At 38.5% G+C, this 20,374-nt stretch overlaps 1 protein-coding gene across 1 annotated transcript in view; it reads right to left on the bottom strand.

The window, feature by feature from the left end:
• Positions 1-1,037: 1,037 nt before the first annotated feature.
• The window catches only part of LOC133091814 (alpha-fetoprotein-like), a 38,803-nt gene continuing 19,466 nt past the window's right edge, over positions 1,038-20,374 (bottom strand). Inside the window, exons 10-14 of the mRNA XM_061191020.1 lie at positions 19,282-19,379; positions 16,879-17,017; positions 14,224-14,450; positions 7,918-8,050; positions 1,038-1,082 (exon numbers count right to left, since the gene is read on the bottom strand). Coding sequence (XP_061047003.1) covers positions 1,038-1,082; positions 7,918-8,050; positions 14,224-14,450; positions 16,879-17,017; positions 19,282-19,379 — 642 coding nt within the window. The remainder of the gene's footprint in view (positions 1,083-7,917; positions 8,051-14,223; positions 14,451-16,878; positions 17,018-19,281; positions 19,380-20,374) is intronic.

The following is a 20,374-nucleotide window of genomic DNA, read 5'->3' as shown; positions in this document are numbered from 1 at the left end:
AACTAAACATTTTCTCTAACCAAAATCATTTATTTAGTAAGCACTAAAATATCACTGCTTATTTTTACTTCATTACACACACCAAAAAAAATCTGCAAAACTAAGTCGAAATGATAAGTTCTTTATGTCATTTATGCCAGGATTTCCAGGGAAAAGACTACTATTACAAATCATCACTGAAAGCTCAAGTGAATATAAATATGTTAGGACCCCTTGGTGACAATGTCAACATCACATATCTCGGGTAAAGATGAAAGGGAATACAGTCATGTAAGTACCTTTATTGTAAAACACATTTCATTCAGTTCATCAATAATCATTTTCAGTAGTGGTACAGATAGAAACCACAAATGGCACTTGGGGTCTTTTTCACTCCAGAAACCCAGCAGCCAGGTCCCAGTTCAATGTGGTAGCTCATTACATCCACCTGAGGTTTTTTTTTTTTTTTTTTTTTTTATTTATTTATTTATGGCTGTATTGGGTCTTCGTTTCTGTGCGAGGGCTTTCTCTAGTTGTGGCAAGCGGGGGCCACTCTTCATCGCGGCGTGCGGGCCTCTCACTATCGCGGCCTCTCTTGTTGCGGAGCACAGGCTCCAGACACGCAGGCTCAGTAATTGTGGCTCACGGGCCCAGTTGCTCCGCAGCATGTGGGATCTTCCCAGACCAGGGCTCGAACCCGTGTCCCTTGCATTGGCAGGCAGATTCTCAACCACTGTGCCACCAGGGAAGCCCCCCACCTAAGGTTTTGAAAGGCCCCTTGGTTTCATATTTCTGTTGCTGCTTCTGAGAAGTAGAAAGCTTATGGGGAGAGAGAAGGGATGGAAGTGGGTTGTAGGAGAGTTACAATAAGTAGATTTCTCTGCTGAGTAGGAAAGGAGAGATTTAGTGTAGACTAGCTAATGTTCCTGAGTAACATTGCTAGTAGCTGAAAAATGGTGTTGATTCTTCTTTTGAATATTAGACATGCATTTCATTATTCATGAAAAACAAAAAGCAGTTCTCAGCAAAGATTGTACACTGACATATGCTGGAATCATTTAGCCTCCCAAAATAGACTGGCACTTTTTGATCAGTTTGGACCCCTAAAAAAAAGCAAATAAGCACATTTGTGAGAAAGAGAAAACAGCTAAGCAGCTCTGATCCCCAAACAGAAAATCTTTAAGACTTCCCTTTTGCATGCCTGAGATGGGTTCTAATATGCCTGCCTCTCAAGGTCTCAGAATTTCTCACAGGCCTAGTCCCTTAGCTTAAGGATTTAATTAACTGCAATGCCTCATCCACTTTCAGGACCCCAGATTTAGAATAAATAAAAATTTGCTTCCTCCTCACAAAAATACGGCACTCTTCTGCTGCAGGGTAAGAATGAACAATCAACGTCTGCTTCTCGCTGCATTTTAAAACAGCTCTAGGGTAATCCCATGCTAAATCACTACATATTCAGGTATAGAAATTCAAGAGGAACAAAACCACTAAAATTGATCAGATTATCTCTGCTCCCTTCATATGTACTGGTGTAGACCTTGATATTAAGTCCGAAAGTTTTCCCCAATTTGTACCTGTATAGTCCTTATTCAAATAAAAATCATTTGTGGAAGCCCAAGTAGATAAAAGTGAAATCTTTAGCTTAGTGGAAATGGGACCCCTAGAACTCCACTGCTAAGGTATGAACACACACACATCTGAGGGATAGATGACTCGCACTCCTAAGAGCCTCTAGGATCCTGTAGAAAATGGTTAGAAGTCTAGTAATTTAGTTCTTCTTCCCACCTTCAAACAGTACCACACCTAAATTGTCTAGAAAGATTGAAATCTATTTAGGCTTGTTTTTAAAAATACCTCTGGAATTTACGTATCCTTACTTCCGCGGTGACCCATGACTTTTTTGTTTTGTTTTGTTTGAATGTTAATTTATTTCCTTTTTTTAATTCATGTTTTAAAATTGAATAGTTAATTTACAATGTTGTATTAGATTCAGGTGTACAGCAAAGTGATTCAAGTATATACATCTATTCTTTTTCAGATTCTTTTCCATTATAGGTTATTACAAGGCATTGAATATAGTTCCCTGTGCTATATGGTAGATCCTCATTGTTTATCTATTTTATACACAGTAGTGTGTATATGTTAATCTCAAACTCCTAATTTATCGCCCCCCACCCCCTGCCATCTCCTCTGGTAACCATTAAGTTTGTTTTCTATGTCTGTGAGTCTATTTCTGTTTTAGAAATAAGTTCATTTATATCATTTTTTAGATTCCACATAGAAGTTGTATCATGTGGTATTTGTCTTTCTCTGTCTGACTTACTTCACTTAGTATGATTATCTCTAGGTCCATCCATGTTGCTGCAAATGGCATTACTTCACTCTTTTTTATGGCTGAGTAATATTCCATTGTGTATATATATCACATCTTCTTCACCCATTCATCTGTCGATGGACATTTAGGTTGCTTCCATGTCTTGACTATTGTAAATAGTGCTGCTATGAACATTGGAGTGCATGTATCTTTTTGAATTAGAGTTTTCGTCTTTTCTGGATATATGCTCAGAAGTAGGATTGCTGGATCATATAGTAACTCTATTTTTAGTTTTTTTAAGGAACCTCCATACAGTTCTCCATAGTGGCTGCACCAATTTACATTCCCACCAACAGTGCAAGAGGGTTCCCTTTTCTCCACACCCTCTCCAGCATTTATTATTTGTAGACCTTTTAATGACGGCCATTCTGACCGGTGTGAGGTGATACCTCATTGTAGTTTTGATTTGCATTTCTCTAATAATTAGTGATATTCAGCATCTTTTCATGTGCCTGTTGGCCATCTGTATGTCTTCTTTGGAGAAATGTCTATTTAGGTCTTCTGCCCATTTTTTGATTGGATTGTTTGGTTTTTTGGTATTAAGCTGTATGAGCTGTTTGTATGTTTTGGAAATTAATCCCTTGTCAGTAGCATTGTTTGCAAATATTTTCTTCCAGCCTGTACGTTGTCTGTATGGGAGACTGCTAACCTGCCATCCATCTGAAGACTTTGGAATAAACATTACTAGTCTACTTCTCCAAATCCTGTGACATGCTTTTCAAACCTTTTTACATTCTAGATACTGCTGGACATAACAACTTGCCAAGATCCTTTTAAAATGGGTCACCTCTCATCTCTTTTGAAATCCCAATTCAATAATAGTAACAATATACTGGAAAGAATAAAGCCTACTGATGCTAAAAAGAAAAAAAAAAACCACCATCAGTGTAAGAGCTATAATGAACTTCTGAAAAATAAAGTCATTGGTGTGATATTAATCAACATATCAAAATGCAGAGATAGAAGCTCAGAATAGTAACATTAGAGAAGTACCAGCAGTAAAAGACCAGAAAGTCATTGATTTCTGAGCTGCTTTGGTTCTTATCTCCTGCTCAGCCCATTTTTTTAAACTTCCTAAAGATTCCTGAAGTCACTACTATCCTTTCAATGTACTAATTTTTACTTAGGTTAGCCAGAATTTGATCCTATTATTTACAACTAAAGAACCCCAACTAACATACCAGCTTAAAAAATAACTGTGTAAATATATGGGTGAAATAATATTTAAAAATGCAAGGGCCCCGAAAGTTTATCACCCGGGTGCCCATTCTGAAAAAATACATAAATACATACATACATAACTTAAGAATGTAGCCAAAAAAACTTAAAAGAATCCAAGAAAAAAAACACAAAATAAGATGTTAGAAATAGTCAACTTTACCCAGAGTTACACTTAAAAAGAAACTCTTAGTGGACAGCCATAAATCAGTCCCAGAAATAACTAAATCCAAACTGAAAGATTAAGTCAGAGGACTTTTCAAATGTTATCAAACTTTAAGTTTCAAATCTTATCAAACTTTAAGATGATAGAATATTCTATTACAAAAACTGTATAATTAAGAACCTGATATAATTTAGCGGTGTGATATATTTTAGTGGTGTGATGAAAGTAGATGCTTTATTTGTCAACATGGAAAAAGAATGGTAATTAGAAACTCTCAAAAAAGAAGGATGTACTAGGAAATCACAGTCCAAATATGTAAAACTAAATAAATGTGGCATATTTTCTGCAGTTGATAGTAAGTAAGAAAAAAGACTTCATTTAATCTTGACACTTTTTAAGTGATACAGGATAAGTCATTAAACTATTGGTCAATCCATTCATTGTACGGCTGTAAATAATATTACAGTTAAACACATTATTGAACACTATTTAATGGCTTCCAGTTTTTGGATCAACCTATTGACAAAGCATATAAACCTTACATTTACAAAGCAGGATGAACAAACCTAGACAGTGTGGAAGTAATGGTATAGCTTTAAAAAGGAAAGCTGGCAAAGAAATCAAAAGAAGTTTAGACATGTTAATTATGTTTTGGAAAATCACTAGATGCTGATTGAAGTCGAAGGACCAAGAGATAGAGTATAACCAATAAAAGAGCTAAAACTACAAAAATACTTTACCTAAAAAAAAAAAATTGAGAGTCTACTGGTAGTATTGTCGAAGTTAGTGTAAGTATACTATATTCTTTAAGTGACAGCAGTATTTTAAAAAACTATTAAAGTAATAATGGTAATCACTAGGAATACTAAAAGTGAAAACTTAAATTGCTTACCTTTTGGGAATGGGAAATATACCCTGCTCTTCTGTCTGAACTCTTGCCATGTTCATGTATTACTTATGTAATTTTCAAAACTTGTGTAATGTATCATAAGAAACTAAATACAGTATCCCAGAGTGACCTGATCCATGTGGTTGCGATATCACATTGCTTAATCTGATCCTTGTTTTTTCTCCAGAAATGCATCCCGGGATCGCAGTAGCTTTGATAGTAGACCCATCAAGTTGTACGCATAGGCTACTTAAACCAGCAAGTCTTTCCACATGAACTTGTGTTGAGTCACAACTAAAAGCAGAACTTTGTTTTTTGTATTGTTAAATTTCATGTACTATTTTCAAACCATCATTTCAACCTGCCCAAATTCCTGCTAATTCTTGTTAACTTTCTTCTATGTTATATTCTGTTGGGTGACAGATAAGTATCTCAGGCTACAATTATCATGGAGGAGAGAATTTTTGAGTAGTTTTCTCCTTAAAACTGCTGAAGTCTACAATTCACATTATTATTTCATGAAATATGAAATTCCTTTTCTTTGGAAGATCCAAATTCACCTTGTATGGCTGAGTTTCTTATTTTATTCCTTCATTTTGTTTCATTCTTATTCTTACCAACATTCCAACATTAATTTTGGTTCACTTTTTTCTCCTTAGAATTTTCCTGCATTCTGGTTTACTTCTCAAAATATGTCTTCCATCTTGTCTAAAAATGTTTTACCCTCCCACTAGCCATAGCTAGAAAGGCAGTCTTCAAACCTGCCCACTTTCTCTTTTAACAGGCAGAACAGATTCACATAATTGACTATTCTAATCTCAGAAAAGAAAACAAAGAAAATGCATGTAGGTCCCTGGAGCAGTTAGTCTAACTTGGAACATCTACAGACTGCTAATTGGCTAAGCCTCTTCACTTCTGGGATTTTGGTTCCATGGAGACTCCCAAACCCACTAGGTATTATTCCTCTGCATTACAGTCAAACCTAGACCTCTTCCACAAACATAGAGGCACAAAGACTCACTGAAATTCTTGATGAAAAGATTCCAAAATATTTCGATCATATATTCCTATATTTTTTGCTAAGCCTATTCATATAAGATTATTGCTTTTATATTCCAGTCTTACCTTTGTATTTAATGTCCCCAAAATCTTTCACTTCCTTTCATAAATAGGTTATTTTTCAATTGTTTTATTATTTTTGTTACTGTCCTTGGTTCCAACTTCTCACTAAGTTAGATATATAAATATATTGTGAAGGGAGGGAGGAAACAGTTTATGATTATCTACTTTCACCTTAGGAAAGTGGTTCTTAAAGTGGTCGCCAAACCAGCAGCATCAGTAGCACCTGGGAACTTGTTAGAAATGCAAATAATCAGACCCCACCCTAGCTCTATTAAATCAGGAACGCTGGGGATGGAAAATATTGATTTTGTTTTAACAAGCCCTCCAAGTAACTCTGATGAACACGAATATTTCAGAATTACCTCCTTAAAATAATCATACGGAGATATACTTGGTCGAACTTTATAGATGGTGCAGAATTATATATAATAAGCATTTCTATCTGAAGAAGTTCATCTAGCAAATTTTCATTAACATGACATATTCTTCAGATAGCCCCTATTTTCTCCTTTAATTTGTGGAGAAATCCTAAAAGAAAGTAGAGAGGGAAGGGGAGGGAAGGGGAAAAGTTTGGGCTTTTCAACGATTAAGTTGAAGAGCACTGTCAGACAAAAAGTGTGGGAAGAAAAGCACACAGAAATCTTCCTCTCATGCTATTGATGAAATAGTTCAAGCAAGAAGCATTCACACTCAAGGGCAAGAACACTTCAAGAAAATTCCTTTGGGAACTTTTAGGCACAGGCCCTTCTGCAAAAGTGTTTATCTGTGTGGATATGGGGTTGTTACTCAGGTAGAGATCTGTTTTCTGAATGTTTTACAAAAAAGTGAAAGGGCTTTAAAGTAAATAAATGGGCACTTGTGACTATTTTCATTTTGTGTCTCAGCTGGTCTGGGAGTCAGCAAAATTTTTTTGTGAACAGCCAGATAATATTTGGAGCTTTGCAGTTCATTCAGTCTGTCACAACTACTCAGTCTTACAACTACTCAATTCTGCTGTTGTAAAAAGCAGCCATAGACAACACGTAAATAAATGGGCAAGGCTGTGTGCCAACACAACCTTGTTTACATAAACAGGGAGTGGAGCTGAGTTAGCCAGAGGGCTGTAGTTTGCCTACCTTTGACTAGACCATAGATACATGACTTTTAACATAAGCACATGTACAGTTTAGGTGAAAAAGTAGAAAAGAGCCACTGAAGGTAATTGAGGCATTCGTGAAAACTGTTACCTGTGAAAACGTTTCCCTGGGCCCCTGCTAAACCTAGTCCTAACTAGGACTAACTAGCCCCAGCCTGTTTTGACTGTAAAGCCTGCTATATTATATTTTATTTTTTGAACCACACGCTTGCATTCTTCTACTCGGATACTATTACCTACTATATCCTAGTTTCTGCTTCGCAAGTCATGTCCCCAGGAGAACGGTCCATCCCAGGTCCCCTCCATGAATTTACATGAATTTTCTGTGCCACACAGGGATGGTAGGATTACCATGCTATTCTTAGAAATTTAAGTCATACAACGTTACCATCTTATGAAAAGTCATTTTTTTTGTTAACTGTATGCAATTAGATTAGTTACACAAAACAGTCTCCTGGTAGTCAGTTTGGTGTGTGTGCACAAAGAGACACTTTTTTCTGGTCACTGTTCTTTTCTCTTTCTCTTCTTCAACCGCCTGTTCAAATGATCTGCCACTGAGAAAATGCAATCCTTTTCACCTAAACCGGTTTCCTAGTTAAGCCCCAAACCACATTTGGTGACTCTACCTGATTATGCCCCCAGAAATTTCTAGAACGAAACTACAGTTTGCCCAGACAGGTCTTTAAACTGTTATCTCTTTAATATTTCTCTATATTTCCAAGGACACCATTTCTCTATAATGAGAAAGTCTTCAACTCATTCTTCTTCCTCCCACCCTCAGTCCTAAACATCTCAGTTCATCTGGTGTCATGACTTTGTATTTATCTTTATTCATGTCTAACACGCCTAGTTCCCTCAAATGAACATAAATATTAACATATCTTAAACCCAAATATAGTCAATTACACCGATCCACTTAAACTGTGATTTTCTCCTAATCCATTCATGATTGGCATGGAGAAAGGATTTTTTTTTTTTTTTTTAACTTTACCCTAAGAGTGCTAAGAGAATAGACAAGGAAACAGAGATACCTCTTCTTGGAGACACATTTCACTTTTCTCTGCTTGACAGCACATCTCCACCAGGTGAGCAAAATCCACAATAACTGATTGGAACTGCATCTCTGCTGCATATGGTTCCTGCTTCACAAGGTTGTTGAGGAGTCTGAATAAGAAATAAGTGGCAAAAATACAAGCACTCCCTGAGTTCTAGAAGGCCAGCTTGCAAACCTGCCTTGCTTATTTAAAGCTGCACACCACCCATGCCTTTGCATAGCTCTCACTCTTAAGTTTACAGGCCCTGAAAATGCCCTGATGTCCTCATAGTTTTCACAGTATCCATCTCCATCTTTTATTCAACATATTTTTCTTCAAGCACATCTCATCAATATAACTATTATATTAAATTTAATTACCTTTATGTAATTATTACTAGGGTAAATATTATTTTCTATTTTTATTACATTGGGTGGTAAATAGGTTATACAATAAATTAGCTTTTCCTATAATATTTTGTTATGAACAACATTTATTCTAAACAACTAACTTCCCAATAAATATTACAAGTATAATACACCTGGAAGTTGAGGGCCCTTTATATGTTATTAATAATAAAACCAATACACTAATGTGAAACTTCAGTAGTTTGACAATCATCTCAGATTTCCCTCACAGAATGAGTTTCCCCACAACTATACAAACATCGGTGTTTCAACCACTTCGAATATTGAAAATTATAAACTGGTTCCTGTCTCTCTATTTAATAAAATGGTATCCCAAATCTTCCAATGTTGTCTTTTTTTTTTTTTTTTTTTTCTTTACTTATCAAAAGAGATTTAACTATAAAGAAAACAAGGCATGAAGGGTAGGGGAAATGTACATTAATCCATATTTTGTTGCTTACCCAAAAACCTTCACTTACTGTTCATTTTCAAATTCACACTGATAATACCTAGTGGTCTTATTTGTACTTGAATAGGTATAAAAGAAAATATCTCAAAGCTTTAAGTAGCTATTTCTATGACATTCTAACCCAAGGGTCCGGCAAATATTTCAGCCTTTTTCAGCCAAGAGGCAAAATTGAGGATATTATATACGTACTTATATCACAAGACAGAGAACTCCAGGCCCGCCCCACCCCTTGGGTGGGCTCCCCCAAGTGGCTGGCGAGCACAGTTTGTACCAGTTGCCATCAGCTGGAAATGATGGTGAAGAGGGACCAGCCAGTGGGGAAGGAGGCGCGCGCCGCTTGTCTCACTCTGTGCCCCAGTGACACGCCCTTTTCTTCTCCCCGCACCCCGCTCTCAGTGCGGGCAGCCGGCCCAAGGCAAGGTGACTCTGAGTCGCTTGACTCCTGGACTGAGATGCCACCCACCCCTCTGCTGCCCGGCAGTCGTCAACAGTGAAGTCCCCAACATGCACGTGGCACCAGCGCAAGCACTGGGCAGAGCGAGCTCGGTCCCAGGCGGGGAAGGCAGGAGCGAAGCCGGGAACAGAGGCGAAGCAGACGTGGCGCTCTGCAGCTCCCAGGCTTAGCTTGTTCAGGCGGTGCCCGCAGGACCTACAGAAACAGCCCTGGCCAGATGGCCGTAGCGTGCTGACCCCATCTAAGCAAGCAGATATTTAGCTTAACTTGGTAGCGTCCTGGACATGCCTCTGAACTTCCATGTTTGCCCCTAATCCTAAGACCTGAGAATTTAGAAAAAAATCAGAGAGGGGACAAAGACATATGTACAAAAATATTCATTGTCACAATTTATGATACTTAGAAACTGAAAACAATTTTCATGCCCAGAAACAGGGGCTGGTTAAGTTCATTATTGTACCCATATACTGGAATATTGAAAAGCCATTAAAATGCTATTTTGAAGAATAATCAGTGACAAAACTGCATACATTATCATTTTTAAAGCTACATTAAAAATGATGACAACAGCCAAGATCTTTTGAGTATCTTGATATTTGTTCTGTTTCAGACAATGCGCTGAAAATTTATAAATGTTACCTCGTGTAATGCTCTCTGTCACCTCCTTAATAAGGCTCTATGTCATCTCCACTTTGCATTTGTAACACTAGTTTCAACTCCTTGGGAATAATATAGATCTGGGCATATATAACAAGCCAGTGAGGTGAGCCTCCCTCCCAGAAGGCATGAGGATTGAGAACTACTTTCGAGAACTCGTCCTGAGACAAGAAGTCAGGCTCACAGACTTCCGCCCATTAAGAAAGGTCTGGTCAGTGGAAGACGGGAGTAATTCAGTGGTTACCCAGCTGGGCCTCCGTTAGACTCATTTCTGAGTTATATGGAATCAGGCTAACTCTTTGAAAGGGGACTGTAAGAGTGCATTCATTAAAGTCCTGCACACCATTAAGACACAAGCAGCACTGCCACAGCACCTGCTAAACGTGTACAATCCTGAGGTTTGGGGGAGGTATTATTTTTTCCTTACAACAAAACATAAAGCAACTTTGTCATCAATTGAAAGGGATCCAGTCTGCTGCTGAGCAGGAGACAACAGTACCTGGAGGGCATGACTGCTCCCAGTGGCACAGGAGTGGTGCCAAGGATCCAGGAATGCCTGGAGATTTCCTGCAGAGTGGGAGAGGCAAGAGGAGTTTCATAAGCTCTCCCCTGAGGATTCTGAGGATAATTGCTGGAACTGAAATTCTGTATAAGCAGGTAGTAGCAAGAATGTGCAAAACTTGCATTATTATGTATTCAAACCATAGACTGATGGACAGAGGGCAATTGTGGGAGTGTGCGCTTGTGTACAGATATGGAATTATGTATCCCTGCACTCTACATATATTTATAATGGGTATCTCTGCAGTGTTGGAATAAAAGTATTATGTTTTTCTTCTCTTTTCTGTATTTTCTAAATTTTCTGCAAAGCCTATGTATTACTTTAATAATAAAGTAAATCAACATTTTACAAAGAAATAGAATAGTATAAGCATTCTTTTTTCTATCCAACCGTTCTGTACATATTTGATCTTATTTTAAATTACGTTTTATTATAGTTGAGATATGTACATATTCAATTTTCCAATTAGACCTAAACTTGATCCCACTTGAAAGAAAACACTGTGCTTGTTTGTGTCTCTGTATCATTCAGGTCTGTATGGTTATGTATGATGTATGGTCAAAACAGTTGATACTATCTTTGAATAATAATTATCAGTTTTTAACAAATTAATTATTCAAAGTGAGAAATACAGGCTACTTCCCATTGGAATTTTGGTGGTTTTTGTCTCAGAATATATTCCCCCACAGATAACAATATTGCTCACGATGCTGAAATTCACTAACCAACCCATAAAAGCATAGGACAGCTTCAGTCCCATGTTACAGAAACTAACCATCATGAGTACATACACAGTGAGATTACCCCATTTCCCAGCACCCACTGGGGCTTCTATGGTCTGGCCTAGGGGATTCAGCACCCCAAGTGGCCAAAGCTGGTATAGGAGGGGCACTGGTTTTACTGTGAGTTCATGCAAAATCTGGACTTCTTTTTCCTTCCAGTGTCATAAAAAGTGCAGTCAAACTTACTTTGGCTCAAGTTAGGACCTCCACTCACTAGTCTGTGTGACGATGGGTAAGATACTTAACCTCTCTGACCCTACTCTATAAAATGAGAATTTGAACACCTACATTGCAAGGTTTTTGTGAGGACCAAAAATAATACTACATTAAAGGGCTGAGTACAGTAACTGGCATACTGAAGGCACTTAATAAATAGTGGCAAAGATAATATGAATAATTATATTAATTATTTCATCAAATTATGGCAACGATAATGAATAATTATAGTAATAGCACAACTTGCAACTTTCGTTTCAAATTATTGGTTGCTTCCAACCACAGTCTCCCTTCTCCCTGACTCCCACAATAAATGGTACAGTGTCACAGCTTCTCACCTACTTATTCATTTGTTCACTCAGCAAATAATTGATGAGCATTTTTATAATTTCCCTGAGGGTCTGAGCTGTAGATTTAACAATAATAGAGAAACCTAGCGGAGGAGGTAGGAAGGGTCCCTCATATATACCCTTCTTCTCTTTCCTCACAAGCTCTGGGATTCCAATTGTCTTCATGGTTTGGCCCCTCCCAACGCCTCTAGTCTCAGCCCCAAAAGTTTCTCTCCCCTCTCTCACCTATGCCTCAGACACCCAACTATTCTGCTCTCTCCTCTGTCCTGCTGGGTCAGCTGGTTTCTGGATGCACGTCCCCAGAGGCACCAGTAGAGGGAACACTTGCATGACCGCTGAGCTTCCAGATCAGGTGGCAGCTGCTTACCTAAAGCACAGGGAGCTCAGCTCTGTGCTCTGTGACGACCTAGATGGGTGGGATGGGGGGGGGTGGGAGGGAGGTCCAAGAGGGAGGGGATATAGGTATACATACAGCTGATTCACTTCATTGTACAGCAGAAACCAACACAACATTGTAAAGCAATTATACTCCAATAAATAAACAAACAAGGAGAAACACTTTCACTGTACTGGGATAGGTAAGGGGAAAAAAGGGTCCCATTATGAGAATGCAGGTCTGGGAGTGAGATTTGGAGCAGAGGTATCAGCATGTCATGGTACCTTTCCTTGACACTCCAGATGTGAAGGCTGCCTTTTCTACAGCTGGGGACTCTGTGCCATTTGGAAGCTAGGCCCCCCTCCCTTACAACAACTTGCCACATACCTGTGATCTGCTTGCAGTGGGTTTATCTCTCCTGTCCACTTCCTCGCACCCACCCAGCCCACCCCCCGGATCTCTCTACCTATCAACCTAACTGCTGTTTTAAAACATTTCCCCTAATTCTATTCATTCCTTTAGTTTTAAATTTTTTAATTTACCTTTTAAAATATTAGAGCCTACTTTTAATCCTCAACACCATCAAGTTGTTTCCAGCTTTTCATTTCAATGATATTAATCTTTTATTTTCATTACATTTATTCACCCTTTCATTTAAAGCACATTCTAGTCTTTATATACTATCTTAAGTCTTAACATTTCAACTCTGTATTTTTCTTAATTGGATTTTAAATTCTTTTCCTTTGAACTTCTATTCTCTTTATTTCCTCTGTCTTATTCCATGACCTCATTTCTGCCTTCTCTTTATAATCCTGCTGAATTTTGTCTTTCCCCTCCAGGAGCCCCTTCACTTGTTTTTTTTTTCTTTTTTGTGTGTATGTGGACTTAATGCTATGATGATCAGTCAGAACTATATAGGGGCGAAAGCCATGGAGAGAACCCCTACCACTTCCCAGGAAATTGGAGAGCTTTGTCCAGCCCAGCTCTTGACTCCCAATATGTATCCTCCCAGAATATTCTAGAAATCTCTACATTAGCTGTCTCTGTGTTATTGCTTTCTCCATACAGAAAACACAGTGAATTCACTAGAACACGGATGCTTCCTAATATTTCACACTTTTCATTATCTAGCCCTTACATGAAGAGTTTCAAGTATTAAAAATTATCACCAGCATTATAACCCCTTGATTAGGGCACACTAACAGCTACATGTTGGTAGTTAAGCATATGTGCTTTGAGCCAGGTAGCTTGGGTACAAATTCCAGTTCAACAACTTATTTACCTGTTGCATGATCTCATACCATTTCTTCTTGCCTTCTTAGCCTCAGTTTCCTCACAATTAAAATGGGGTAATAATATTATCTACCTCCTAAGTCTGCGGTAAGGATTTGGTGAGATGACATACATAAAGGGTGCCTATCTATGCCAGAGAATTTCCTCAAGAGAAAGCAAAGCCCGAACTCTAAAAATAAAGTATTATCTTCTCACATCAGCCTGGGCTAAAGAAAGAATGGCTAACTAAGTGTTACAATGGTTTTTGGATGTTTACTGGAAAGTTTTACAGTCTAGTTTGTGATCAGCTCACCTTGGGAACTGAAGAAAGGACCTCAAGGGTCAGTTGGTTTATGAATTTTAAGTACTGTGATAAAACAGAATAAGTGACAACCTTGCGCTTGCTGACCACGGGAATGTGTTTATTCCCAAGGCAACAAAAACTTTGCCTCACTTGGCAAGGTGATACTGTTGGACTAATAATATTTAGACTCTCCAAGAGCAAGTCTTAGAGTAAATAAATTAATTAGAAGTAAGCTACCAACCATTTCTAATGACCTTGGGGGAGAAGGAACCATGAGGACGAGGACCCGCTTTCTCCCGAGGGCAGGATCAGGGGCACGTGAGGAGGGTGGGAAGAGTGGGTGGGCACTAAAGGGGAACTGCCCCACTGCCAGGAGGTGGAGTGCTTTTGATGCATTGTGTTGATTCAGGGTAACCAGAATATATATATTATATATATAATCAAAGATCCTTACTTTTGCTTTTCGGTTTGTAATTCCTCCCCCTGAGCTCTGCACAAGTCCTCATTAAGGTTGACGACTTGGTCACAGGATAAATGTGGAGAAATGTAAGTTGCATCTGCTTGCAGATCATCAAAGCAAGGCTTCCTGAAGGCGTACGAGTCATCACAGCAGTGACCCACACCAGCATTGATAGGCTCTGCCTCGTGTCTTCTGCATAAAGCTCCAAGAATTAGCTTTGCCTTCCCCAGAAAAGAATTAAAATAAGAACTATAAGGTTTGTGGTCATTAATATTTTTTTTTTATCCATAGAAAAGTATTCTCAAATTCTAGTCTCTGCTCATTTGGCCTGGATTTCACTGTCTGGGAAAGAGCAAGTGTCAGGTGAAGCCTGGTTCTCAGCCTTGTCCTCCCTCTTCCTGTCATCCTCAAAGGTGAGTTCCCTTGGACCCCACCTCCCAATTCCTCCCCAGTGTGCAGTTTATAGACCAGTGTTGACTTGAGGCAGGAGTTTCTTATGCTCCATCCAATTAAAATCAAGTCTCAGGTCAACATGACTGCTAATTTGACCCAGATGCAAGACTGATGATTGCACTTCTAGAAAAGCTCAAATCCAATGTGTTTCTGTGTTTTATAACTGGACATCTGTAACTACCACAGAACTTGGCATATGATAAATCACCTATAAACACTTGTTGAATTAATGAAAAAGTGAATAAATGAATGGTGAAAGGAATCCCTGGATCTTATTTCAGTTGTCTCTTTCCATTTTCTTGTCTCCTTCTAGAACCGTCACCTTGCCTTGCTCCCAGGGTGTGTCTGATACTTATCCTGATGCTGTCTTCAAGGCTGCCTGTATTCCCCTCTGAGTATAATGACCACACAAATTCCCTGTCACTTATGTATGTGGGGATGAAGTGACTGAAACCAGTGAGCAGCAACATTTAATTTATGAATTTATTGAAGTAACCAAAGAGATCACTTAAAAACAAGGTTTTAGGAATATAAATCAAGAGTTCCCCAAGGAAGGCATGATTAGATAATAAAAATTTATAATAAAATAAAAGGAAGACAGAGCTGGATAATAAAAAATTTTAAATCTGTAACCAAAACAACTATATTTTATCAGAAAAAAAGACTAACTTAGTATAGAGGAGATGCTCTACCAAGAATATAGGACAAAGAAAGCTGTCACCAAACAAGAATTCAGTAGCGTTAAAATATACCACTTGAGAGAGACCTAGAGATGAGCATCCAGGTCCTGGAGTGATGTTCTCCATTGCTAGGAGGGAATAATTCATATCCCTGGAAGAAATATCCCTCAAGACCATCCCTGCCCTTCTTCTGATTCCATTTGCATGAATACCCATATCCTAATTCAATTTCCCAAGTAATGTGATTCAGGGAAAAGTGTAGCCTAGTTATTAGACCCAATTATTCTTGACATTGAGAAGACATTTCTCACTGTAAATGAATACCTGGTATTCTGTCTAATGAAGGTAACACTTGTAAGTTTGATGTAAGATAACAGAAAATATAAATGTTTGGTCTTTGACCCTGGTTCCTGACACAAAGCTCCTGGTATGCTTATAAATTGCTAAGTGATAAGGGCATTAGGAGCAGCTTTTGTTCTAATGAGATGACTCTGAGTGAGCTCCTGGGTGGCTCCTGGACGGGGGCTGGTCTCCAGAAAGACCGAGCCATGATTAGAAGCTTGGAATTTTTAGCCCCAACCCCATGCTCCAGAGAGGGGAAAGAGGCTGGAATAGAGTTAATAATTGGTCATGTCTATGTGAGGAAGCCTCCATAAAATCCCAATAGTATGGGGTTCAGTGAGCTTTCAGGTGAGTGAACACATCCATGTACCGAGAGGGTGAGACACCCCAACTCCACAGGGAGCTCCTGCACTTGGGACCCTCCCAGGCCTCACCCTATGTATCTCTTATCTGGTTGTTCTTCTGCATCTTTTTCATATCCTTCAATAAACTGGTAACTGTGTTTTCCTGAGTCTGTGAACTGCTCTAGAAAACTAATTGAACCCAAGGAGGGGGTCGTGGAAACCTCCGATTTATAGCTAATCAGTCAGAAGCACAGGTGACAACTTGGACTTGTGATTGGCATCTGAAGTGAGGTGGGAGCAGTCTTGTGGAACTGATCCCTCAACCTGTGGGATCTGATGCTATCTCCAAGCAGATAGTGTTAGAATTGAGTTAAATTGTAGGATTCCCAGTGCTTGCTTTGGGGAAAAAAAAAAACCCCACACATCTGGTGTCAGAAGTGTTGTGAGTATGGTAATCCTGTGAGAGTAAAGGAGAAACACAAGAGGAAACTGGGTGGTTTTTTCCTACACTTTTGATTAGTATGAGTTGGTCTAAAATCAGCAAAATCGCTTTTGTTGACTTGAAAATCCAGGGAATAGACCTTGGGATATGATCCAGGCAAAGGTCTGGTGAATCTGACATCCCCAGTGTTTGCAAAGTGATAGTCTTACCCCTGCTGCTAATCAAAGACAATTGGCATGAACTGACCAGAAATAAATTCTCTTAAGGACAGAATTATTAGGTTCCATTGACAATTCATAGACATGTCCACCAACATGAGATTGATTGCTGGGGCTTGGAGTTCAGAACTTTTAACAACAGACAAACATGCAGTCGAGGATGTGCTTACCGAGTTCTCCATGCAAGCAAACTGTTGCTCATCCTTCAGTGGGCAACATTTGGTGGCAGCAGCTGCCATGTTCTTCGTGAATATAACCAACTCCTGAGCAGATAGTTGTGGGGCTTTCTTAGTATAAAGGACTATGAGCCTGAAAGAATAATTTCCTCTTATTCCTGGCAATGGCTATGTGCCCAAAATGAAGAATTCTACAAAGTCTTCCTCAATATCCGACATTGTCTCTGATGTGGGATGAGCAAGTCATTAGATTGGGTTTAAGTCTATCCTTTTAGTTCTTGACCCAGTGGCTCAATGGCTTATTCAGTATACCTGGAATTCCCATTCCACCTCACACATTGCTCCACTCTGATCCATCTTCTTTCTACTTATGAAGGATACTGTGATAGCTAATTTGGATGGCTGCAAAATCAGACTCATAGTAAACAGCTTCTGAAATAAATATATGCACAGGCCATTAAAGCATGTATTGGTTGTCTACGACGTGTAGGAATAGAAGCTACAACGATCAGGAAACATGTCCTACTCTCATGGTCTCACACCCCCAGTGGGGGAGATAGAGGAGTACACTCAGTGTAATGAGAGGAATAGAGAATGCTATAGGTGCACACAGAACGACATCTAATCCCATCCCAGGGAGGTCAGGTAGGCTTCCTAGAGGAAATGACATGTGAGCTGAGATCTGACAATAACTAAAAATGAGCCAGGTGAAGGGGAGTGAAAGTAAGAGGGGAACATTCAGAAAGTCACTGAGTGTGATTTTTTTCTTAATTAGGGGGGATGGGAATTGGAGAGAGGAGAAGGAAGAAAGCTTAACTATGGAATCAGATTTACGTTGTTTTTAAGATAATTATGGTTGCTATATAAAGAACGGATTGGAGGTGGGCAAGAGGCAAAGTGAGGGAAGAAAAGTCCATGCCAGTTAATTCCAGTGATGGCCTGAACTAGGAGAGTGGTAGTGGGAACTGAGGGATATGGAGAGAGATTTTAATGAGAAAGACTCTGCAGAACTGAATTTGAGGACAACAAAATATCAGAATCATTTATTGCATTTATATTATAATGGAGTTAGGGGAAGAATTTAGTTATAACATCTAATGAAATAGTCAACCTAATCCAGTGCTTCTTAAAGTGTGACCCCTGGATTGGCAGCATCCCCTAGGTACTTGTTAGAAATAAAAATTCTTATGCCCCACCCCAGATTTACTGAATCAGAAACTCTAGGGGTGGGCTGTATTTAACAAGTCCTCCAGGTAATTTTGATGCACTCTAAAGTTTGAGAGCCACCGGTCTAATCCTTAAGCTAGACATTAGCAATTAAAACACAACAGTAAAAAAATAATAATAAGCCAAATATTCTAAAACAAGAATAATTTTTTTGGATCCATTATTCTGGACATTTAATTTAAACTCAATATTATGGGACACTATATCAAACTGAACTTTTCCTCAATACTCTGCTTTTTTTTTTTTTTTTGAGTTGAGTTCCCTGTGCTATACAGCAGGTTCTTATTAGTTACCTATTTTATATCTGTTTGAATTTTAAGATCATTTTATCAAAACACACACACACACACACACACACACACACTAAACTGTTTGGACTTCTATTGAAATAACATCCACAAACATGTAGTGCTCTCCACCTGGTTTTCTGCATTCAGTTGTATATATATATTTTTTTTGAATTTTTGAATTTTATTTTATTTATTTTTTTATACAGCAGGTCCTTATTAGTTATCCATTTTATACATATTAGTGTATATATGTGTGATGAATTGGGAGATTGGGATTAACATATATACTCTGCTTCTTAATAGACTATTACAGTAAGATCTTAAAGATAACTGAAAATTGGCTTTTTTTTTTTTTTTTGATATCTTAATCTTTGAAATACAATGGGATTTACCAGGCTCTCTGCACACAAAGAGTTACGTGTGCTCCCTCTGACTAAGGTACCTATTTATCTCTACTCTTGATGGTGAAAATACTGTATTTGCTATATTGACCTGACTTGAAACTGACAAAGAAAACCTAGATTAGATTTCTGTTGCAGCCTTGACTCCAAATTGCATGCAAAGCCCCAAACTAAATATCCAGGTGAAGGGTAGAGGGCTCCTATGGGATTGCAGAAGGGCAGTCAGGGTCTGCTGGCTCCGTGACCTCTGGACATTGATTGGAATCTGGAAACTGGCCTAAAAAGCAATGTAAAAGCACCCAAGGTTATGTGAACAACTGTCTTATCAAGATAAAGATAGCTAGGTTAATTCTGAACTGAGTTTTTCCTTGGCCTCTGAGATTTTAAGGTTGAATATAGACTCTTAGCAACTCTCAGCAGCAGGAGTCAACAAAAACTCATGAACAACCATAAATCTGGACAATATCTTGGAAGCATACCTGTCATGGAAGCTACTATCTCCTAATTTCTCACGTAAATCACACTGATTTTTCACATGCTCATGGCTTTCACGAACCACTCTTTGAAACATCTCTTCCTGAAAAATAAAGATAATCAGTGTTTATCTAACGTTGCAACAATATATCTTGAGGTAAGATTGCAAAACCATCTTCTGTAATAGTTTAATGTGACCGTTTTACTAAACCCAGGGTTTTATTTACTTAGTGAGTTTGGAAATGTTGAAAAAACACATTTTGCTGAAACAGGAATGGCCATGTACTTTGTGGAGAAAAAAGTGGGACAGCAAGATTGATATTTAGTTTCCTGTGGTATGAACTCATTTATGGGCTTAAATGGCATATTTTACAAGCATAAAGCTAATCATTCATCAAGCCAAAAAGAGGTCCTTAAAAGTAACTTATAGATCTAAGTTTAATTGATCAGAATGTGTGTGCGTATGCGTGCATATTGGTTATTTTTAATAATACAGCATTTTTATGTAAACAGTACAGATATAGAGACATGGATGTAGGTATAGAAATATAGATACATATTAAGAAGTCACGGTTTAATAAAAACAAGTACCAGACTTGAACATAGTAAAGCACTCCACAAATACACGTTGAAGGGAATCACATGGAATTCTCAGAGCTAAATGAAAATTCAAAGAATTCTTGAACAGTGCAAATAAAATTCCAGTGGGAAGATACGAGTGACCTTGCAGACTTAGCTCTTTGGTAGGAGCACTGGTTATCTTCTTAAGTAATCAGACCCAGTCCACCTGATCCTAATAAACAGTATTTGTTATAGTAAAAATTTTACCTGATTGGCAAACTGTTTGCCTGGATTTAACACTTAGCCTTGTCCTTACTGCCTGTGTGACATTGGACAAGTCACCTGAACCTTCTGAAACTCAAAACTCTCATCTATAAAATGTAGCTAGTACTTATGCCATTACCTATCTTCCCAAGCTGTTGTGAGAATAAAATAGGACACTTGTTGTAAAGCTACTTTGTAAACTCTAAACATCCATGCTCCTGTAAGGGGCTATTATCATAATGATGATTGTGGAGTCTACAGGTGATGCTATGA

The sequence above is a fragment of the Eubalaena glacialis genome, chromosome 5 (genome assembly GCF_028564815.1).
Source record: "Eubalaena glacialis isolate mEubGla1 chromosome 5, mEubGla1.1.hap2.+ XY, whole genome shotgun sequence".
NCBI lineage: Eukaryota > Metazoa > Chordata > Mammalia > Artiodactyla > Balaenidae > Eubalaena > Eubalaena glacialis.
Note: the sequence above shows the minus strand (reverse complement) of the source record. Positions and strands in the feature narration are given on the sequence as shown.